Source organism: Drosophila miranda, chromosome 2, assembly GCF_003369915.1.
Source record: "Drosophila miranda strain MSH22 chromosome 2, D.miranda_PacBio2.1, whole genome shotgun sequence".
Taxonomy (NCBI): Eukaryota; Metazoa; Arthropoda; class Insecta; order Diptera; family Drosophilidae; genus Drosophila; species Drosophila miranda.
This window is the reverse complement of record NC_046675.1, coordinates 17045434-17069512: the sequence shown is the minus strand read 5'-3', so window position 1 is coordinate 17069512 and position 24079 is coordinate 17045434. Positions and strand designations below refer to the sequence as shown.

At 48.6% G+C, this 24079-nt stretch overlaps 2 protein-coding genes across 4 annotated transcripts in view; one reads left to right on the top strand and one right to left on the bottom strand.

Annotated features, from left to right (window-relative positions):
* Positions 1-24079, top strand: part of LOC108155215 (rho GTPase-activating protein 7) — a 92870-nt gene that overhangs the window by 43075 nt on the left and 25716 nt on the right. For all 3 annotated transcript variants that reach the window (XM_033389984.1, XM_033389985.1, XM_017285898.2), the window contains 2 exons: positions 6039-7396; positions 12238-13148. In XM_033389984.1, the coding sequence (XP_033245875.1) occupies positions 6064-7396; positions 12238-13148 (2244 nt within the window). In that variant the 5' untranslated portion in view covers positions 6039-6063. The remainder of the gene's footprint in view (positions 1-6038; positions 7397-12237; positions 13149-24079) is intronic.
* LOC108155216 lies at positions 18526-22699 on the bottom strand. The gene is made up of 3 exons (XM_017285900.2): positions 21916-22699; positions 19799-20187; positions 18526-19737 (listed from the first exon to the last, which is right to left on the bottom strand). The coding sequence occupies exons 1-3, from the start codon at positions 22506-22508 to the stop codon at positions 18782-18784; spliced, it is 1938 nt and encodes a 645-aa protein (XP_017141389.1). The 5' UTR covers positions 22509-22699; the 3' UTR covers positions 18526-18781.

The following is a 24079-nucleotide window of genomic DNA, read 5'->3' as shown; positions in this document are numbered from 1 at the left end:
ATCAATGGAGTTGCCGGCAGTGCAGACGTCGTCTCGCCTTCTTATCCCCCAACTCGATTTCTGTCTCGGTTTTCGGTTTTGGTTTCGGCTTCGATTCCGCGTCTCCAAGCCTCCATTTCATTGCATCCAAGTTTTAGCCAAGAGTTTAATTCTTTTTTAGTGCATTTAATTATTATGTGAGCGACGGCAAAATGTACACAATTTATTGCAAAAGGTGTGGCACGGCCCCTGCGCTTGAAATTTTATTACGACTACGATTACCATACAATTTGTTTTTAAAATTATTTTGTTTTGACACAAAAATATACAAAAAGTTCAATAATTTATGTGTCTGTGTGCTTTGGTTTCTTTGCAGGTAAATTATGCAAATATTTTGAACTGTTTCTGCCTGGTTTTGCAGTGCAGATCGCGTGCTTAGATACGTGCCCTGCCCTGTACGTACGGGTATGTATGGGGGTATAAGCGATGTGCGGATATACGTCGCAGTGAGACGTGCCAAAATGTGGCATCCCAGCAGGGAACTTCAAATCATTTTGGCAATGACAGTAAATTACTCATACGACATGTTGTAGAACACATCAGAGATTATATTGTAGGAAGTGCTGAAGAATGTGAAAATAAATGGGAATAGGATTTATCCAAGCAGCACCCTGTTCAATGTACAAGCGTCTTGAAGTATCTTCAATCGACACCTTCTTCAATCAGCAACCTCGTTGCGCATACGCACCTTATGCTGCTTGCACATGCCTGTCTCTGTCTCTCTCTCTGCCTCTGCCTCACACTGACTGGCTGACTGTCTGACTGAGCAAAAAACCAAACGGTGTCTGCCCCGTCAATTTGTGGCAATTTAAAATTCATTTGACGTCGCAAGTCCTTGACACCTTTTTGTGCATTATTTTAATTACCAAAAGCAAAAAAGCAGCAGCGCCGCACGATAACCAAATTCCAGCAGGGCAGTCCCAGCAATTTGTCATCCCGTTGCGGGGCCCGCGGAGGAGCTGCCAAGTGAGGGGCTAGGCTAAGGGGATAGGCCCCGTTTGAGATGGCCGATGGGTGATTGGGTGATGGGTGATGGCTGGGGATGGCTGTTTCTGCTGGTTGATATTTATGCTATTTATGCATGTGCGCGCATGCTTCATTACGAATCCGCTAAAACTGTCACAATCGCTGAGCTCTGAGCATTTGTCAAACTGACAGCAGCTCTGCGCAAAAGCTCAGCGCACAGATTGCGCACTTTTGCGCTTAATCTTGACGCCCAGAAGAAGAGAGCGGCACTCGCAGTCGCGCACGCGCACGCGCACTCGCAGAGCTGAGCTTTTGACTGCTGGCTGCTGAGCGCTGCTTGAGTAATGCCCGCTTAGCACGCACCTTCGGATCACACAATCCCCCGAGAAGCGATCATATTTCATGTGTCAATAAACGAGCACTTGGGCCGAGCCAAGCCTTAGATGCGGGCCATGTTTATTGTTGCGCTCTGGGCTAAACTGTAATGATATTTTCATTAACTTGGCCTTTGCCAAAAAGCAAAAAGCTAACAGCAGCACACAAAATAGAGACCCCGACCGACCACGCAAACAATTGAAGTTGAAATTGAATTTTTCGTGAATTTTAGCGCTGATTTGAAGTTCAGGTAATCTCTGGCCATTGAGTGGCTATCGGCGAGCGTCAATAATGCCGCCAATTATTGCCAGAGCAAACATTGAGTATTTGCACAAGGCGTCCTTGTCCTTGGCCCTGAGAAAACTGAGACTCAAAACTGTGATATCACTGTGCTCGCTGCAGGCTTCGACTTGGGGAGAGAGTGGTCATGTTCCCCCCAGTCCCAGCCCCAGCCCTGGCTTTCGAGTATTTCTCTAATTTTTTGACAAACATATTATGCACTCAGCGGGATATGCCCGTACAAATTGGTAAAGTTAATTTCAATAAAAAGCCGTCACTCTGTCCCGTCCTGTCGTGTGTATGGCCTTTGGCATCGCCTGTCAGCCGAGTCTGTCAGTCATCCGCTGTACCGTACTGGAAAAGCCTGGAAAAGCCGCCCAAAAAGAGCCAACGCATGCAGTAATGTTACCGTTGCCCATCGGCCTGACTCATGAAGCGGCCACGGCCCGCTGTCATTTTAGCCATTTGCGTTGTCAGTCGTTGGCCATATACGAATGCACAAGGAGTGTACAAAGGATTTGTCCGTGGCCCAGGGGGCTTTGATTAATTGCCGACTTAGAGCCAAAGCGAAGCCATTCTCGTTAGGACCAAAAAAACCAAAAGACCGAAACTGAAACCCAAACCAAAGCCAAAACCAAAACCAAAGCTGACGTGTGTGGCGTTGGCGTGAATCACTTGAGCCAAAAGGTCAGGCCAACAAGGTTGAAGAAATGCAAACTGCAAAATTAATTGCCAAGTTGTGTCTGGGAAATGCGGAAATTAATTGGACGAGTACCCGAAAACGAACAGAGGGACTGACTCTGCAACAAAGTTTGTGGCGCAACAAATTGGCAACAAATTCGGCTGGCAGCAAAAGCAGAAGCAGGAGCAGCAGCAGAAGCAGTGTGCTGCGGAGTGTAACCCCTCAATAAATGGCCAAAATGGTAGGAGAAAAGCGTTTAGCTTCTGCGCATTTTTGCGTGAAGAGAGCTGGAGAGAGACACAAAGAGACAAAGCGGGAGAAAGAGAGCCATTACCACGCAATGCAGTCAGTCAGGTGGGGTGGGGGAAGGAGGCGGACTAGCGGGCTGGCTGGCTGGCAATCTGGGGGTTAAAAGGTTAATGGGCAACATTAATAGACATCGTACGAGGCAATCGTACTGACCGGTTCGAAGGCCCCGAAAAAAACAAAAACACTGCACAGATCCCAGTACCACTCGCAGTCCCCCGGCTCCATCTCCGTCTCTAGATAGAGTGCCAGAGGCAGAGCTTTAATGTCGCCTTGATTGCCTGGCCCCGTGGCCAGAAAACTTTCCTCCAATCTGGGCATCAAAACGAATGCGTATTTAAATCTATCGAATTTTTCATTTTTCTTCCCCCATCCCCCATCTCGCATCATGATCATGATGAAAAGCGAAACTCTTTCACTTCAGTAATGCACTTATGAAAAGCCCAATAGACAATTGCGGCAATTTGTATGCACTCTGCTGATTGGCCATGCATATGATTGACTTATTGATTGCCCGATCGATTGATTGATCGATTGCTAAAGTGACGAACTGGCTGACAGTAAGCGCTGGAACGAGGCTCCGACGCGGCCTCAATTAGCTAAGCTGACAGTCGCTGGCTGGCGGGCACTCAACGGTTCAGTTCATAGAACTTTGCTACCGTTATTCGTATCTATATATAGTATCTGATATATCGGCGACAGCCACAAACACACCCAGCTATAGCCTGTATGCTAATTATAAGTATGCCAAATCAGGGGTCTAGACTTCATAAATAATCGCCAATCGAAGGGGCAACGTGTACGTGTACGTGCCACGCATGCGCATGCGCAAAGGCAGCCTCGTACTCTCGTACGAGTATGCATATCGATTTATTTGTGTGTATGCAGTCAACTTAATGCACTGACAAATATTTACGATGTCAAATGCATTGCAAAAACACAAACAAAAACAAAAAAAAAGTCCCCATCTCCATCTCTTTCGCTCTTTCTGTTGAGCCATAAATCATGGGTTAAACATGCGAGAAAATCCACTCGAGGCTCGAGAAATGTTCGCTGTTTTGTTTTCAGTTTTCAGTTTTCAGTTTCTGGCTTTGCTTTTGCTTTGTACCAAAAATAGTCCATGTCTGGGGGCACTGCCTACCTACTTAACTTTTTAATTTATGCGTAAGTCTGGATTTAGTAGCTTTTCAATATTAATTTCGTACTCTTTATGACAACAGAGCAACACAGCCAACAACAACGACAACAACAGGCATCGCAGGCGCAGGCCCATAAATCACAATAACACAAATAAAGCACAGCACAAGGCATATAAGTGGATATATATATCTATATGTATATATCTATACCGCATTCGGAAATATGGGGGAAAAAACAAGAGGCAGAGGCTTTGGGGCAGAGTCCCATCGGTGTGGCATATTTGAAATTTATGTTTTCCGATGTCGCTTCTTTTTATGATCGTTTTTTATCCGAGATTAAATTCATACGAAGGGGTATACTGGACGATGATAGGAGAGCAAAAGCAAAAGGGGATCGTATCCCTTTAATCCGTATGGAAAGCAGAAGTGTTCTACAGGAAGAAGTGTCTACATCTTGTAATTCCCAGATTTTACAGTTATCCTCAAGTAGCACCTTTCTTTTGCAACCCCTTTGGAAGTCTACAGGGTATTCCCAAGTCTTTTAGGCGTAACCCTCTCGCCATCGTTGCACCTGATCCATCTTCATCGGATATTCATTAAACACATCCCACAGTTTTCTGGGCCTAAACTATTTGACAAATCGTTTGGTAGCCCGTCTGCTGGCAGCTTCTTTGGTAATAGGGGACGCACCAGATGTGTAATGTGATCCCCGCCAGCGACAAATAGGGCCAGTCCGAAAGTCCGACAGTCCGACAGTCAGCCAACAGTCCCACAGTTGGTAGTGAAATTTAACTAGCGGCTTTCGGGGCTTAATTGTATGACGTCGGGCCATCAACAGATCGGACAGCGCCGAAGATTTGCGAACAAATCCTATTAGAGCTGCCCGAAAAAGAGTGCCGCAGGAGGGTGTTGGAAGGCGGCTTGGGCAAACACACAAATTTAATAAATAAAATAAAATGGAAAATAATCATAAATACAAAGAGCGCGCAGCTGTGCCACAAGCTGCCACAATAGCCGGCCCGTAAGTGGCAAAGATCGCGAGACGCGACCCGGCCATAGTCCCAGTCCCAGTCCCAGTCCATGGCACATGGCTGGCAGGGGGGCAGGCAGGCAGACAGGCAGCCATTTGGGAGCTGGATGTGAGGCTCATAATGGAGCCTGGCTCTTGGTTTTTTTTCTGTTGTTTGTTGCCTTTGTCTTTTGGCCTTTTCTGCGTGGGGGCGTGTGTAATTTGACATCTTCATGAAATAATTAAAATTATTTATTGTTAATTTATTTTCACTCTGGCCCCACAATAGATAAAGTGAAAGATAAGTCGGGCTCGGGTTCGGGTTCGGGATCGGGATCGAGTGTGTGTGCATTAAACAATTGAAATTAATTTGTCAAAGATTTGACAAGAGGCGTGGCCAAAGCACACAAAAGGCAGGCCAGGCCCGGCAGTGAAAGGAATTTTCCCAAGTTGCAACTTTCACGGCGCGCAAAAAGCTTTTAGCCGGGTCGCCCGCCAGCAAGGATAAGGTCAACCCCAATGGCCAATAAGGTAGCAGTTAGTCGAGTTCCGAACCAGCCCAAGTGCCTCTCAGCCGCATGCCACAAATTAATCAACAATGCGCGGCAGTGGGCGGCATATGGAATTCGCGGATTTGGCTACCTGCTGTCGAGAGTGCCCTGCGGCAGGCTGCATCTCTCGAATGCAATTAAATGCAGTTTGCCGTTTGCAGCACGGCGCGGCAGTTAATCATGCATCGACAGCTTGCCACACGGCACGGTACCAGTGCCGGTGCCAGTGCCAGTGGCTGCCCCAAACATTTTGGCGGTCACTTAGAAGTGGATGCCGGCTGCGACAGGGCAGCAGCAGCAGCTGGGAAAGTGTGGCGCGAAAAGCAGTTGGCAATTAAAACACGTTGCAACCATGACGCACAGATGGCGCGTTGCAGGCTCTGGGCTTTGGTTTCTGCGTCTGCGTCTGCTTCTCCGTGTGGCTTGTGATGGGCGCAGCGAATCGGCTTTCAGCGGCGGAGCTCCAGCTCCAGCTCCATCATGGTCCGGACTCCGGACAGACGGCGAGACAGAGAGCGCCAGCGCAGGAATGAGGAAGCGTTTTGGCTGAAAGGCCCGAGACGCGTCGAGAAATGTGGTTAATTGATTTTTGTCTGCTACTCTCGCACTGGGGCGAACAGTACAGTACCCCCAGCCCCTTTTTGTTGTAGTTGTAATTGTAATTAATTTGCTTGTCTCTCGTTTTGTTGCAGAATAACACTCCATGGCCATACGACAATGTCCAATGCTCGCGAGCTGGCATTGATCGAGAAATGGGCTGACATTGCCACACCGGCGACGCCGACGCGGCCGACTCTATCGCCGACTTCGCCGCGATCCATTGTCAAGTTCTGCTGCTGTCCGCAGCGGAGGCGCTACGATCTGAGGCAGCCGAAGAGCAGCAGCGGCAGCAAAAATACGCTGCATGCCAGAAATATATTCGTTGATAACGATTTTACCTATATTGATGATGTGGCACGCCACGATGTAGCGGCGGCGACGACGGCCAAGCGACGCCAAGATTGCCACACCGATTACGATTGCCACAACTACGATAACTACGATAGCTACGATACCTGCGATAATGGTAATGGTAATGGTAATGACGACGATGCCAATGATATCGCTGACAACAATGCTGGCCAGAGAAACGACGGAAATGTGGCGCTGATATTAATGAATCAACGAAATCTGTCTGAACAATGGCGGCAGGACCACAAAGGCAACAGCAACAGCAACAGCAGCAGCGATCTATCTGCAGCAACTAAAACTTGCGCTGTCACAAAGAGCCCGCAGAGTGGCAATGAGCAGCAGCAGCAGCAACGACAACCAACCCAAAGACTTAGCAATAGCTTGCAACAGCAACAGCAACACCAACAGCAACACCAACAACAATTGCAACAACAATTGCAGCAACATAGCAATAAGGAAAATACACTAAGCTACGACAACAACAACAAGCCGCGCTGTAATTATTGTAAATTACCCGACACCGCCGACGTGCCCCAAACGAACAGCACTACCAATACCAATACCAATACCAACAGCAACAGCAACAACTCGAAAATTGATTCACCGAAGTCGTCGAAGAATAAAATGACAATTACGACAGCAACAGCAACAGCAAACGTATCTGCAACAGCAACAGACCTAGCTGCCACAGCCTGCGAGTGTGGGCTGACAACAACAGCGGCAGCAGCAGCAGCAGCAGCAGCAGAAGAGTTTGTGGGTGCTGCCACAGAAGTGCTGTGCAACGATAAAGCAACATTGACAGCAGCAACAACAACCGCAACAGCAACAGCAACAACAGCAACACCTAAGCCCCGCATTGCAGCGCGTCCGACCACGCCCAGCCGCCTCAAGACTGTGATCAAAACGACAATGGTGAAGCGTAGTCCTAGCCATGACTCAACGCAGGCCATGCCGACGCCGACAACACATGTGCAGCCAAACAGCTGCAACAGCAACAACAAAAGTAACGGCAGCAACATCTGCAACAGCAACAACATCGCCCATGACGAGCCCAGACGTTCGGTTAGGGAGCGCATCGCCGCCTTTGCGGCAGGAAATGGTAAGTTTCGAGCTCTCCCGCTCTCCTCTCCCGCTTAATCAGCTTTGTGCAACTAAGTCGCATTGTCGCCAGAGATCGCCTGGGCGGATATGTTGCACATTCGAGTGCTCGTACCCGTACTCGTGGGAAAAATCAGCCCCGGCCAGGCCCACAGTCATTAGGCTAGTTAATAGCGCTTGTTATTCTTATTGTTATTAATTGATCTGCACCATAGAGTGTCAAAGGGGTATATCCCGGGAATATCCCGCGGACTGATGACAGAACTCCGCCAAGTCAACGAAGGTCAATGGTGGAGAGCTGGCGGCCAGCTCAGATCCTCGTCATTTCCGGTTATGAGAGATAAGTGTTTGCCGATGTAGTCAGCTAAGAGGCAAAATACATAAATAAAACACAAAAAGAACTTAACGAAGTTTTAGATACCCTAACAGAATCATGTTTCCTAAGATAGTGATAGACCCCTTAGCTAAGAAACAAATGAAACTCAGGGATTCTTGATCTTTGGATGAACTATCTTCAAGTTCATGCAAATTATTCTCCTGTGCAATCCATAATACCCTCTGAAAGGGTGTGCAAAATTGATCGAAATTAAATATAAAATGCCAGAGAATGAATCGCAGCCAGGCATCTGAATCATTTGAGTCCGTACCTCTGGGCAAAGGCAATCACTTAAAGCTAAGTAAAACCAATTAAAGGCAATTTCTGATGTTATTAAAATACTTGAAGATCAGCGAAAAACATCGAATAAAAAGGAAAACATGTTTGTGTAGGAAATGTACAGATACGTATGTATATGTCTTTCTGTATATAAATATTCGAGTACAAATGCCAGGGCGGCTGTTAAGGGCGTGTGCATATTTTTTGTGTGTTTGTGTTCCTCCGACGCGACTGCAATTTTGAATGAATTATGCATGACATGGAGCCTTTGATTTCCGTTAACATGACACACTCACATTGGCACACCTCTGTGTGGCATGAGGCAAACACTCACACGCCCGTAGAGTCGAAGTCGAATCTATTACAAATCAATTAAATGCCGCAATGTTTAATAAAAAGCCACTTAAGGCGGCATAAAAACTTCTCTAGAAAGTGTCTCTGTCTCCGGCCCCACGGAATTTGTGGTTAATAATAAATAAAGGAGGAAACTAAAAAACTATTATTATTAATGCGTCGCCGCATAGGTCGGGCAATTGGAAAAGTCGTAAAAGTCTCATGCCGCCACGAGGGAGCTGCAACCAAAAAGAGAGAGAAAAAATTGATTGCCATTTGGGTGCAGCTCTACGCTCCACGCTCCACACTCCACACGCACTTGCAGGCTGCAGGCTGCGGCCCCGAAAAAAAGAAAAAAAGAAAAAACACTCCCCGGTCAGCTTTGTCACCAACTGTGTGCGTGGAGTGCACTCCATTTGATTCCAGACACGCCCCTTGCTTGAGTGCCACCCGCAGGCGTCGGTTGTGCAGCAGAGATTTGCACAAAAGGCAGAAAGCACAAAACACAAAACACAAAACAGAAAGAGAAACAGGAAACACGTACACACAGAGCCATCGCCATCAACATCGCCATCGACGTCATGAGTGCGTATTATATCATTTTGATAGGCAAATGAGGCTTGAAAGCCGCCAGAGTCCCAGAGTCAGAGTCAGAGTCAGAGTCTCAGAGATCTCCAGGCCCTGCCCTTTTGTGGGATGACGTGAAATGGAGCTAAAGACATTGCAGAATAGGCAGTGTGGGGGGGGAGGTAGAAGGAAGCTGAGCACTGAGCTAAAGAAGGCGGCGTCTCGGGGCGCCTCTGATCTGTGTTGATCAGCATGACGAAGACGTTGTCCCGAGCCGACACACGTCAGCTCAGTTGACCAGCTCAAAGATCTCAGAGAATGCCCTGCTAATCGTCTTGCGTGTCCAGCCATTCCATTTGGCCCCGGCCCCAGCCCCAGCCCCAGTCCCAGCCCCAGCCCCAGTCCCAGCCTCATCTCCGCTCCCTGCCCCATCCACGACAGCTTCTGCTGTGCTGTTCTGTGCTCACCTCTGCCTCCTATTTACTTATTTAGCCTGGTCCGACGTGCTGGCTGTTGATATAAGCCCAGCTGCCCAGAGAGTTGCATTGAGGTAGGTCTCGGCAGAAGGCGGCCGGCCTGCATTTTGCAAGCAAATATTGGCCAAGACTTTCTATGAGAGTTTTTCACTGTGCACGAGTATGCGTCAGACAACCCTCGCAATCTCAAGTGGGGAACTGTATCTGTTTCTGTATTTGTGTACTCCTCCCCTCCCTTCGGTGACACTTCTCTCTCTCCAGCCCAGTCATTCGCAATTGGCAATTAATCACGTTGAGGTGACCTCAGCGAGCGAATCAATCAGCCTCAAAAAACACACTCACGCACATACACACACTTACAGACTGATCAGAGTGGGACGTGGGACGGACAGTGGCCATTTAGCAGCGGACACACCCCAGCAAACAATTTTATTCCAAGCAAATAAGCAAAATACTTACGTACGAATGTTTTTTATTTTGTTTGGTTTTCTCGCTCTCTCTCTGTTTTTTGGGGTTCGTCTCTGAATAAAAAACTTTTGGTCAAGTCAATCATCAAATAGAACAAAGGCCGCCTAACTTATTTCCGTCCCCGGCTACCCCTTTTACCCCTACTTTCTTGCTAATTAGTTGGCCAAATTAAAGCTAAAAACAGCACACAACGGGACAGTAAAAACATGAAAGCCCGAAGCGTTTGATACGCCTGAAGGTCCATTCTTTCTATGATAGCTATAAGAAAGAGTATTCCCAAATACAAATATCCTCCAAATCAAATAACACTCTCCAAGGGTATTAAAGAGGAAGGGAAGAAAGACCTCCCATGAACTTTCAACGCGTCTCCCACACGGTGGTGGTGGTGTCCCTATAGCCAAATGTACCGTTAGCTTTGCACAATTGAAATGCAGCCAAAATGGCAGAAGAAGACAACTTTGCAGCCGAGTGTGGGCCTGGGTCTCGGTTTCGATCTGGCCAGGCCTGGCCTGGCGGCCTGCCAATCGCCTCAAAACGATCAATTGCCGGGGCAGCGTAGCGCTCTCTCAACCCACCCTCTGACACTGCTCTCTGTCCCTGCCTCCTCCAGAGACCCCCATAAAATGTTGCCAACTGTCTGTCTTTCTGTCTGTCTGTCTGTCTGGCTGGCTGTTTGGTCTGTCTCTGAGGCCCTCCGTCTTCGTCTGACTGACTCGTTTGCACTGCTGATTTACGAGCTCGCCACGGGCCGTTGTGTAACGCATGCGATTCAGAATTTTTAAATGCCAACGTCTCTGACCAGCAGAAGCAGACTCGGAGTCAGAGTTGGATTTGGATTTGGAGTTGGAGTTGAAGTCGGAGCTGGAATGACAGAGAGAGAGAGAGAGAGAGAGCCTGGCGTAGAGACCCCTTGCTGTTGGCTTTTGCCTTTGCCTGTCGCCAAGTCCAAGTCGCGACAGCAGCAGCCGCGACAGCGACGGTGGCGGCGACATTTTAATCAAAAAACTCAATCGAACGCACGCATGCGCCATAAAAAATAAAAAAATAAACAGAAATAAAATCGTACCTATAAAATCAACAACAGCCAGCGGACACAGAAAACTCTTTAACCGTTTCACTTGCCCCAGAAGCACAGACAGAAGACAGGAGGCGGGGGTAGCGATACGAGTATTCCTTTATGTATATGTAGACCCAGAGCCAGAGACATGCCGGCCGGCATTCGATTTCCAAATTCTTGTCTTTGACAAAAGTTCATATAACCTTTCGCCCCTATGCGAATTTCAAATCGATTTACTGTGAATTGAGGCCCAGACATGTGGGCTGCAGGGGGGATTATGCTAAGCGATGAGGATAAGAACTGCAAGAAGGGGTCCATTATTTCTAGAGAGAGGGTTTTGGTGTTTGCAGTACCTGAAGGAGTACTTTGGGTGTGGGAAGAGCACTCCATCGGTGTATTTATAGATCTGTGAACTTTTGCCTAGTCAATAACAATTAGTTGACACATAAAAGTGAGCATTCAATCCCCGTTTCCGTTCTGAATCAACCCAAAAAGACAAACGACTGACATTCTACGACCATCCGTTTGACATATTTCCGACTGCTGCTCCATTCGAGCAGCCCATCGACAGGCACATAAATCTGCGGCGACACACATTTGTGGGGCGTGATTCCAGCAGCTCCCCACATACGAGTATAATAGAACAGAAGATAAATAATTGGAGCCATTCCAGGGCATGGTTAAGTAGTGTGAGCCATAAATTCGAATATGTAAATAATTGCCGGCCATTTTTTTGCGCCAGTCCGAAATTAATTAAAGCCACAGAGCCACAGAGCCACAGAGCCATAGTGCCACATTGCCACAGATGCCGAATAAAAGACTGGAGTCTGCAGCACCATGTACGGGACGGGCCGGGACGGGCCGGGACGGGCCGGGACGGGCCGGGAGGGGCCGGGACGGGACGGGGAACATTGCAAAATTTATGACAATTTAAATGGCACACATTTGGCGGACAATTTGAGGCGATTAGCGCAGAAATTTTCGCGCATTTGGCTTAAGCACAGTCGCACAGTGGCCCAACCCCGAAATCCAGGCAGCAGCCACATGTTGCAGCGTGTTTTCGGTGCATTTCGGTTGAAATTTTTCATTTTCATTTTTCACACAGTCGACAAAGCCATTGGGAAATTATGAATATGTTGTGTATGTTCACGGGTCTGGCTGGGTGCGCCTTTGCGGCATGTTGCAGACAGCGACAATGACAACTTTATGCGACTCTTGGCTGAGCAAAATATACGTTTGGCTGAAATTAAACATATCCTCTCTACTGTACTCTCTTTTGTTTGCAGAGTCGCCACAGCAGATTGGTGGAGCCCCGGCGGCGCGGCATCATGACAAAGTCAAGAAGTTAACTCAAATGCAGTGCAATGGAAATGGCAATGGCAATACAAATCAAAACAACATGACAAGCGATGTGAAAAGTGCAATTAGCAGTGGCAGCCACAACCAGAGCCAGAGCCAAAGCCAGAGCAGCAGCAACAACAGGAACCTCCAACATCAAACGCTTATCAACGGCAAGGCGACGACGCCGCCGGCAACAGCAATAGCAACAGCAACAGCAGGAGGAGTAAGAGAAGATGCAACAACAGGAGGAGAAGGAGCAGCCAGTGGTGCAACAGAGGGAGCAGCAAAAAGTGCAACACAAGAAGGAGCTGGAGGAGGTAGTACAACGTCAGGCCGCACGTCGGCTATCGCCACTGACGCGACGCGCTACAAATCGGGATTAAGTGATGCGGCGGCCAGCGGAGGAGACGTTGATGGCAAGACGATGGCCGCAACTTCATCTGCCACATCAGCAGCCACATCCACATCCACAGCCACAGCCACATCCACATTTGTGCCAGCTGCTGCAAGCGTTTTTAGCACCGGTTGTGCAACCATGCCTCGCACTCGCCAATACGGAAGCAGTGCCACAGCCGCTGCAACAGCAACAGCAGCAGCCACAGGAGCAACAGGAGCAACTCCATCCAACACCATGACAGCTGATAAGAAATTCTTAAGCCAGGCGGCGCCCGTTGCCACACTGGCCTCCACGGGTAACACTCTGCATCAGGGGCATCATAAACTGCAATTTGTCGATAAGGCCGAGTCCAAATTGGCCGCATTGGACAATCTGGATTTGGCGCACAGTCTCGACCTGATGGATGTCGATGGCGATGATCCGTATGGGGCATTGCAGGAATATCTGGAGCGTGTCAAGGTGAGTGTTGGGCATAAGGGAGGGGCTCCATACTCTTTGTGGGAAATATTTCCCTCATCCGTTCCCATGTTGTTTAATTTTCGCATTAGAAGCAAACCATTTTGTGTACTCGTATAGGGAGGGTGTCCGTGTCCGTCCCAGTGTGCTGAATGACATTATTCAATTTCATACATTTTCACATGATAATAACCGGCAGTTAGTGTGCCCAACACGCACACACAATCGACGGGGCCACAGCCCCAGCCCAGTCCCAGTCCCCATTCCCATTCCCGTACCCGTTCCCGGGTCTTTCTTACAGTTCCGCCCTGCTCCTCCTCCTCCTCCTCCTCCACCTCCTGGCAACGTACCCCTGCCACTGCCTGTCAGCACGGCGTGATTTTGCAAATGATTATTTTGCGTGACAGAAAAATGTGTTAACTCGGGACGGTCGGGACAGTGGTCGGCGGGGTAGGGGGCAGTAATATGTAACGCATACGAAGTGTTGCACGCCCGACTTTCTGTGCTGCCCCTCTCTCCAGTTGATGTTGCGGCTGTCGTTAGAGTTGTCGTCAGCTTCGTAGGCATAAAATTTTATGTTTCTGTACCGGAAAGCGCAATATTACACAAACACATCAACGATGACGGCAACATCGTCAGCGTCAGGCGGCAGCGTCAACGGCCTCAGCTTTGGCTTTTCTTTCTTCGCTTTTCTTCCTCTTTTTGTCTTTTTTTATAACTGTTTCGCATGAATTTTCCTTGAGCCTCTGCTGCTGTATTATTTGGTTTTGTTTATTTGTCGCCAGGGCAGAGGCAGAGGCATGGGCTGGGGCCCATCATCCAGGCGGAAGCACGGCACGCACGCACGCGCGCTGTTTGCTGGCGTTTATGGTTCTTGTGGTCGGTCGGTGGTCGAGAAAACGTGTGTGGGTCGCGCCCAAAGCGCTTGGGCCTTCCCCCCTTTTGATAACACATTTCTGCAATGGGTTCGTTCAGCTCCCTGTGAATTTCATTGTGAAACTGTTTAGTTCCACATCCCTAAAAAGGGGTACGGGGAAGGTGGGAATAACAGCCAGAACAATTCGATCAACAATCATCAGCACTTTCGGATGAGCGGAATGGAATGTGCTTGTCTCCGTTCCAATTGTCGTTGTTGACTTCGTTCATCTCGTGCCTCTTGTGATTGAGACTTACACAAGTGCAACTTGCTCACGCGCACATTTTCGTTATCTTGTTGGATTTGTTCGTCTGTTCTTTCTGTTCTAATAATAAACCTGATTGATACCAATTTCGATGTCCATTATGCATTATTCTTATTATGAATGACCCAAAGATGGCTATGAATCATGTCCGCAACGTTTTTTTCATAATTATTTTCTGTATTTTCCGCGCTCTATGAACACTTCTCCCGTAACAGAATATCAGTACCAGTCATTTATGTACCAGTGTAGCTTCGATTTGTATAACATTTTTCCATTTTCCGATAAGATAATTGTGAGTATTTTATTATCATCTTCGTATACCGTTACAAATGAAGCACCCCACAAATTCCACAGCAATCGCCATGGCGTTTTTTGCAGCACAAAATCGGAGCAAGGCGATTAACTTGGAGTTTTTATATGGCATTTCCATTCCAGTGAGGGGCATGGAGCATAGAGCCATGGCGCATACAGCATTTTATAATCAGTGTCATCACCTCAACACCCATCCAATGGCCCAGTCCCGCCCAGCAGTCGTTGAATGTTTTGGTTCCACTTTGGTTCGACTTTGGTGATGGTTTTTCTTTTTTCTTGGCGTGGGCTGTAGGCCTATGCGGCTATTAACGCTCTTTTTACATATTTTTCCCCTCCTTTCCCGCACCCTATCCTACAATACAACTAATTTTTTGGCTAAATTGAAATTATTAGCCGGCAACTGTGCCTAATGATGACAAAATGTGTCACAGCGCTGCCCACACTGTCTTCGGTCTCTGGTCTCTCTGCTTTCTTCGGAAAGAAGGAGGAGGTGTACGTGTACACCTCCTTTGTGCACATTTATTATGACAAATAGTGCAGCGCTTTTGGGCTGAAAATTGCCGTTACCCGCTAAGACGGGGCTAAGACGCTTGTCGCTTGTGTTGTTGGCCTTAGGCTTAATTTTCCTAGTTATGAAATGCGTTCGTGGAGGCGGCGTCGGCGACGGCTTCAGCGACAGAGCGACAGCGACAACGACAACGTCGGGTAATCACTGGCTGACCCATTTCGTGGGCCAAAGCCTGGTGCTGGTGCTGGCCAGCAGCTTTTCGGACCAGATGCGATATGACAGGCGATGGCAACTCGTTTTTCCTCGCAACGCTTCCTGCCTCAATTAGCGCTTGCTCCCGGTCGCGTTTGCACAGATTTTCCATAATTTTACATGGCCACACTGCCACTGCCAGATAGTTTTTCCCGTTTAAGCAGCCATTAATTGGCTCTCGTCAACGTCGTCTGCCCCCAGTCGGTGGGTGGGGGACGCGGCTGGGTTTGGGTTTTGGCTAGTGGTTATGGCTGTATAAGCTTAATGCATCAATCAAGCTTTCAACGTCGAATGCGAGTATATATATGTATGTATATATCCATAAGTATAGCCTTTTTGCCATTCGAAAAATCTGATAAATCGGCAGAGGCAGAGGCCAGCAGCGAGCCAGCCATCCAGGGGTTTGCGTGTGTTCTCAAATGATTTTAATTATAGATATTGACAAAGTGGCGATGGAAAATTGAGACGTAAGACCCAATAAGCCACTCGACTCAGGCTGCGCCCAGGGATTGTCTTCTGTCTTCGGATGGGATGCTGGGTGCTGCCTGTTGTGGTTCAGTGAACCCACGAAATATCTGCCGCAGCCAATTATGCGAATGCTGTTAATGAATGTGGGCGACGACTTGCCTTTGGTTTATCTATATAGTTTTATGCAATGACTGTCACTTTGCGAGTGCGACTGCGGCTGCGACTGCGCCTGGGACTGCAACTGCGACTGCGAGAGTGCGCCTGCGCCTGCGCAGCTGCTGCCTAGAGAAAGTTGTCTTTGCCCAATTTGCAAATGACGTTTTTTTGTCAACGTCAAATGGCAAAACGGCAACACACAGCACAGCACAGCACAGCACAGCCATGGCAAAAAACAAATGGCAATAAAAGGCAGCGCCTGCCTGCACGTTACTATTTTTGTCAACCAGGAGTTGCTCTCCCACCAGACAAAGACGGCCAAATCAACAACGACAACGCCAACGACTGGGACGACGACAGCTAACTAGAAACTTCAGACGCCAAATGGAGTCAGAAAGCAGTTCGAACAAGCGGTTGGCTCTTTTGGCCACAAATCAAACGAAAGTGAAGCTCCTGCTCCTGCTCCTGCTCCTGGAGCGAAGCTTCTATCCCGGCAACAATCATAATTGCAGACAGCAATTAAGCCGCTGTCAAAGGCTGCCAGCTACTCATGCTGATCGCGTTACAATTGCAGCAGTTGCAACAGTTGCAATGTTGCAAGCCCGTTACCCCATTGCATGTTGCATGTTGTCAACGGCATTGGGATCGCTGACAATGCGTTGATATTTCCCGACAAGCAAATCAGTTGCCACAACCAACGTTGCAACAAAAATTGAGCCAATTTGCTGCTGTGATGCTGGAGCTCAACTGGGGGACTCAGACTGGACTTTCTTTTTCTTTTCTGTTGGCCAAATGTCAGGCAGGCCAAAAGTGACACAAAGTATCCGCCAGAGCCAGTCCCAGTCCCACTCATGGTCTTGGTCTCGGTCTTGGACTTGAAGTTGAAGTTTTGAAAGCGCAAAGCCAATGAAATTTAATTTGTACAATCTTCAGTCTTGACACATTTGGCTCAATAGACCTGCCTGTGTGGTGTTCGTGCGGTGCCGTAAGTTTTTGTCCGGCTTTGACATAAGTTTTTGCACAGTTTTTTGGCGAAAGGTTATGGCCAGTGAGAGTTATCAACTCCGGGCCCCCTATCCCCCAATCCGATGCCATGATGAAGAGACGGAAGTGCTTTACCATACCACCATCAAAATGATGTAAGCATTCATTTTGGATCAGTGTAGTGTATGTCAAAGGAAAGGTTAATGCTTCTGTGAGATTTCTTCTGAAGCTGTCACAGCTGCTTAGGGCTCTAAGCTTACCCAACTCAAAAGGTAGGGTACCCACCCGTACTCCCTATGAAAGCTGCACGTGAGGTGAGCCTCTTAACCGGCTGACCGACCACTTCAAGTGTCATTGCCACGATGCCCAGCGGAGGAGAGTTGAATAGTATTATGTATGGACTCTCTATATATGTGCTCTGCTGCTGCTGCTGCTGCTGCTGCATTCATTCTTCTAACCAAACATAGGTATACGAGTACTTGTAGTATAGTACATATGCTGCATACACACTCATTCGATACAGCTGAGGCTGCCTCTGACTGTGGACTGTGGAGTGCCATTGAAATTATAATGATCTTCATAAGATTTTGGTCTGATCGCAAACGTCAAGCTACCAAAATACAAAAACTTGAACCCCAAACGATGACGCGCATCTGCTTAACATTTTTCAGTGTTTTTTCCAGTACGAGTATTTCTGATGCTGATGCTCTGATGCTGTGGAGTGGAGTGGAGGAGAGGAGAGTATTATTTAACCAATTTGTTGCTGCCTGCTTTGGCTTCGGCTGCGGCTGCGGCTTTGGCTGGCATGACCTTCAATGGTCATTTGTACAAAACAAAGAGCTGCTAGGGGTCTCGGTCTGGGTCTCGACCAGAGTCTGGGCCCGTAGACTTTGTGGCTCACCAAATATTTGGACGTTGATGTCGATTTTTGGTCAATGTCAATGTCAGAAATCAGTTGAAGTGGAAAATTTCAGTGTTGCTGTTGTAACAGCAGCGGCGGCTTCGGCTTCGGCTTAAAAAATTTATGTATTTCTGTTTATTTTTACCCATTCCCCATTTCCCACTCCCGTGCTCTGATATTTAAGGTTCAATGCTGGCTAATAAGCCAAAGAGTCGCGTGATTGATGTGCGTTTTGGGGATTACATGGCCTGACCTTTGCAGTTCCAGTTCCAGTCACAGTCGCCACAGCAGTCGTCGTGGTTGTTGCACTGATTGTTGGTTGTTGGATGTATATTGTTCTTGATCAGCCTGCATATCTTACAGAGAGCGGACATATCGCTGTTGTGGCATCAACTGCGTGCCACGCCCGGCTGTCTGCAACATTGGCAGCTGTGTTGGGTCCAAGTCTAGACACTCTAGACCTTGCAGCTTGCAGCTTGCAGCTTGGGCACAATGCTGATTGCATTTAGCGATAAATTAACCAATGAATACAATTAAAATAGGAATTACTTGTAGGAACAACCACATCGCATACCCCATACCCCATACCCCATTCCCAAGGGCATGGAGACCTTCATCGCAGCACAATTCTAGAAAGGCTCTGCCCCAAGGGCAAGGCAAGCGATCTCCCCCCCGTAGTGGCCTTCGTTCTGTTTCGTTTTTCAATTGCATTTACTTTATTTCGTGCGGTGTGCTACATTGCGGCCTGTTCCTGCTGACCCATCGAGCTACAATCAGGCATAATCGAGTGTATGCGCCGCCAAGGAAGCTGCTCGGAAACCAAAACTAAAAACCTAAAACCTAAAACCGAAAACCAGAAACCGATCGCTGGCATTTAAATGTCGCTCCAATTGGCATCATCAGTGTCCCAGTCCCACTCAGCATCAGAGTCTGAGCCAGAGTCGATCTTCTGAGGATTAGCATTGGTTGAACGTGTTAATTGTGACTCGGGGGCATTATCGGGCCGAAGAGATCGCCTGAAACGGTGCAGTGATCCCGAAGCCGATGCCGATCCCGATCCCAGCCAGGATGGTTTCACCTGCTGCCGGGGCATGATTGGATTGCCAATGAAGTGGACGCTGCTCTGCTGCTGCAGCGGCAAATGTGGCACCAATTGTTCCATCTCCATCCCCAGATCTGGCTGTTGTAAATTTGCTGACATTGATCTTGTCGAGTGTAATCTATTAGCAGGCTGGAGCAGGCCCCTGGCCAGACGTCGCCATTGAGCGCCCTCAGCTGCAGTCGCAGTCGCAGTCACAGTCGCAGTCGGAGTAGCTCTGGCTCTGGCTCTGGATGCTAGAGTAGCAGCATCCTCCACTTGTGACATTGATGGCTTGACTGATTGATCGTAACCATTAATTTTATGCGTTGACATTCTTTGCGGCCAGTTGTCGCTGTCATCTGGCAATTTTCTCTCCTGCTGCTGCTGTTGCTGCTGCTGCAACAGTTTTCCCCACAGACCAGAGGGGGGTGGTGTCTTGGTGGATCCTGTCAAGTGCCGCTTGCCGCGATTCGGAAAGAATGGATCGTCAATCTTGTAAAGATCCCGGAGCTTCAGCTTTTTGCCTCGATTCGGAAAGAAGGGATCGTCCAGCTTGAAAATGCTGCGATGCTTTTTGCCGCGATTCGGAAAGAACAGATCGTCGTACTTGAACAGATCCTTGACCTTGTCGCGCCGGCCGCGATTCGGCACAAAGGTCTCATACCGATTGAATAGAGCATCCAAATCTGGGCTGTTGTGCTTCCTTCCGCGTGGTGGTATAAAGGGATCGTCCTCCTTGGTCGTCTCATCTGAAAGAGCCCAATGGTAGTGAGTGAGAATTATGACAGATGCTAAGCCCCGGGCACTCACCGCTCAAGTGATAGCCATCCAGGAGCTTCTCGCGCCGCACAAGAACAAACTGCGGCTCGTCCACAATCAGTGGCGGCTCCAGGTGTCCCGACAGGTTGAGCTTCTTCCAGAGGAACATCCCCGGATGATAGTGTTCAGCTGGGCTATCGCTCCGATTGCCCCCGGGTCGCTCGAAGGGATACAGCAGCTGCATGGCCCAGTGCAGGAACTTGATGAGATCCTGTTCCCCGGTGAGCAGCATAAAGACCTCGTTGCTGCTGTTCTCCTCCTCATCGTCGGTGGGGTCCAGCAGCAGGTCATCATCATCATTACTATTATCAGAGGCGGATGAATCAGAGTCCTGCATCGAGCTCAGCTGCATGTGGAGACGAGCCATGGCATCTTTGTTTCTTTTGAATGAAAGGGGAATGGGAATGGGCATGGGCATGGGCATGGGCATGGAGATGCGAGTTAATATAGATATTCTATATCTGGCCTGTCTATTTCGAGATGAATGCCCCATCATTTGTTGCACAATGTGTCGGGTATAAGGAGCAGTATCATTTCTTTGTACACATTTCTCTTGCCTCATGAGCGTGGGCCGGGCCGCTCTCCATGTTTCTCCATGGGTTTCAGTTACATGTGAGAGCCCCGTCCCAGCCACAGACCATCTTCACTGGAGTTTCTCTTCCTCTGCCACTGGCTGACTGACTGGCTCCCACAACCCAAAGACACGATGACACCAAATTGATGAACATCTTCAGGGACGTGGGTTGGAGCCGGGACCGACTGGGATCGACTGGGACCGACCAATGACAATGGCAGCCACTCAAATGTCTGACCCAGAAACCCATTCTCCCTTGAGCTGCCACAAAGAATTAGCGCCTAAACTCTTCGTTTATCCGCGCTGTCAGGGCTCATCCAATTCAATCAAAAGTCAATTTGAGGCAATTCCATCGAAATTACTGTGTAAAATTACAAATTAAGCGAACAAAATATAAGACAACTGAAACTGAAAGGAAAGCCCATGCCGATGCGGGCACATGCATTGGCCGACAATTAATCAAACATTTAACAAATAAACAAAAGAGAAATAAGGCAGGGCATGCAGAGAAGGAAAAAATACAAGAAATGATTAATTCGAATTTAATAGCAGCGCCCAATAATTTTTCAACACAAGATAATATTTCCAGAAATTAAACACACAAATTACACACCGCCTCAGAAGAAAGGAGAAATATTTATGTGTATAAATAAAAGAAAAAAGAAGGAAAGAAAGGCCTGCCTTGAGAGTCGAAGCCTAAGATACCCTTGGGGAATAATCGATGGAAACGTCCTAAGAATTATATCCATTAAAATTAACTCATGAAAAATGAGGGACAGATCTGCAGTCCGCTTTATTCATATTCATTTCCCACCTTCTCTGTTGTTAAAATCATAATGTCCACTGCAAGAGTATTGAATATTGAATAAAAGTTGAAACATTTCTCACTTCTAGTGGGGGGGGATCTGGTCTCTGGCCTGCCTGTCTGGGGGAGCTTCTCTCTTCGGCCGAAATGAAAAGTGAAACTCGTAATGCAGTTTTCGTTTCGATTTCGTTTCGAGTCGTTGCGGGGCAATGAATTTGCTGACAGTTGTTATTTTATAAAATAAATCAACATACGAGGCTCCATCGGAGAAGTCTTCAGACTCGCTCTGGAGTCAGGCAGAGGGGCAAGGAGAGGAGTAGGAGTCGTCTTTGGCTGAGAGACTTGAAACAAAACTGCAATCGTTGTACTCTACTGATTTTTTCACGCCCATTAATTGGTTTTGCGTGTTTCTGGCCGACAGCCAAATTGTCGACGATTTGTTGCTGTTTCTGTTGCTGTCAGTTTTTTTTTTTTCGGCAAGACCTGGCGCCTTTAAAAGGGTTAAACATTAAATCTGTGAACCTCAGAGGGAACCCCGAGACAGAGTCGCTGATAAATTGGTTTCACATGTGAAGCGGAAACGAGGCGCGAAACTTTCTCGCCTCGACTTGTCGAATTTTCGACTTTCCTTCCAGAGCAACCTTGAACCCCTCGAGCTCCTGAGCAGAATCCCGGCCTAATAGCCCCGATTGCCACCCACCCACATCCTTGGGAGGGGCTGCCGCTTACCTGGCGGCCATCATGGCGCGATAGTACTCCTGCGGACACTTGGCGGAGGGGCCCAGGCGACCCTGGCACCGACTGGCCCAGTATCGGTGGGGCGTGGACGCATAGTTAAGGCCCAGCATGCCCCGTTGCAGTGGTGCAATTTCCTGCGCCGCTGATTGCTGCCGCAGCCTGGTCTGTGCCCCTAAATCATCTACCTCGCGCAAAACTTTTCGATTAAAATCCGCGGCTTGCGGTTGCTGCTCCACATCTGCATCCCCATCCCCATCCAGCTGCGCTGCGTTGTCGTCGTGGTCGTGGTGGGGCAGACTGAACTTCCCAGCCGCCGAGGCAGCCGCCTGCCTCTGGAGCATATCGCGCAGTGCATCGTTGCCGCTGTCAAACAGGACGCGTGCATCCTTTTTCCAGCGCGGCTGCTGTTGCTGGTGCTGCTGTTGCAGCCTCAAGGCCGCCGCCTCCGTGGCCATGGCGATAAGCGATGGTGGCAAAGATAGGACCACATTGCCGTGGCCGTGGCCGTGGCCGTGGCTGTGGCTGTGGCCGCCGCCGCAATAAATCGCCAGGCAGACGCTGAGCCAGGCGAGCGTGAGTCTCATGCTGTCTGCTGTCTGCGTTCCTGCCCCAGCCTGTGTCCGTGTCCTCTGGACTCTGCTGCTCCAGTCGATCCTCCTTACCTCTGTCCCTCGGTTTGGGCTCGATCGAGGCTGCTGTTCCAATTTTACTTTTGTCTTTGGCTCGGATTGTCGGGCTTCCCTTTGAAGCGGCGGGCGACCGCTGCGCGTTTGGCTCTTAGAAAACTGAAACTGAAAGTTGCTGCCAAGCAGTCTTGCTTTTTATAGCCAAGATGTGGCAGGAACGGCTGCCTGCGGAGCGGATTGGAGTTTTGGGAATACGCCTGCTGGACCTGGACCTGGATGGACCTGCTCGGCTGTGGACGGACCCTTGGTCCCACACATGCGTCTGGGAGTGAGGCACTGGCCAATGGCAATGGCCATTGTTTATCCAGCGCGTCGTAGCATGAAATTAATAAAACGAAATTGCATTGTACTGACGGAATTTTGTCGAGCTGGGAAATCTGTAGCCCACGTGAGATGTCCCCGAGCTCTGGATGACTTTTTACAAGTCATATTTCTGCCACTCGTCCACGAGTATTGCCTCAATTTTCTCTATTGTACATCGTCTGTATACCCTTGCGGAGAATATAACATATAACCTACAGATAAAAGCATTCTCTACCCTATGATGGATCAGGGTTCATCATGATTTTTAGCTTACTATGATTTCCATCCACCTGCAAGCGTATTGATAGCTTCGTTCTATCTATTCTATCGAGCCGTCTCCTTCTTGTTTCCAATTTCGATTGGCTGTCCGGCTGTGTTTGTTCAACCTTTGACCTGATGCCGCTTCACAAATTAGCTAGAAACCTTCTCGCACCGGACGACAAATGAGGCAACAACTCTGCCAAAACATTCCCAGCCAGCGATACAATCACAGCAGTGGCAGCAGCAGTGGCAGCCACAGGCGGAGGCAGCTGCCAGAGCGGCGCTTTCTTTCATGCCCCCAGAAGCAATAGATGGGGGCTGCTACCTTCGAGAATTTATTGCCTGCTAATGTTCGATCGCATTTGTCTGTGGCAAGGGTTGCCAAGGGCTGCCTGTTGCTGCCCTGCGCCCTGTTGCATGTCCCGCGGCAGCAACAGCCACAGCCACAGCCACACCAGCAGCAGCAGCAGCACATAAAAGAAAGAAAGGCAAACACAATTGTTGAGTAATGAGCACTGCACGTTATTAATGTCACTCGGCCTGGGCCTGGGTATAGGTCTGGGTCTGGGTCTGGGTCTGGACCTGGCCAAGAGTCGCAGTCGTCTGGGCCAGTTCTGGTTCTGCTCTGCTGCTCTTTGGCCACGATTTTTAATTAAGTAATTCGCTGACTTTGTTAGCCCTGTGGGCCCATCTGTCTGATCTTCTTTGGAGACTGTGTTTTGTGCGCCCTGTGTTCTCTCCCTTTGCTTTGGCTTGCATTAATCTGGCTAACAAATTGCTTCATTTCAATTTATTTGCATTTGTTGGAACAGAGCAACAGAGACTGTGCCTCATGTTGCTGCTGCTGCTGCTGCAAGTCGTGTTGCTGTTGTCTGGCTTGGGTCTATGTCTGGCTGCAGTTCGTG

What these genes read in the sequence shown, in the direction of transcription:
- LOC108155216 (XM_017285900.2), bottom strand. Translation starts at nt 22,508, where the DNA reads ATGAGACTCACGCTCGCCTGGCTCAGCGTCTGCCTGGCGATTTATTGC. An exon ending in CGCGCCATGATGGCCGCCAG is followed by an intron (nt 20,188 to 21,915) that starts GTAAGCGGCAGC and finishes TTCATTCAAAAG; the next exon opens with AAACAAAGATGCCATGGCTC. An exon ending in GGATGGCTATCACTTGAGCG is followed by an intron (nt 19,738 to 19,798) that starts GTGAGTGCCCGG and finishes GGGCTCTTTCAG; the next exon opens with ATGAGACGACCAAGGAGGAC.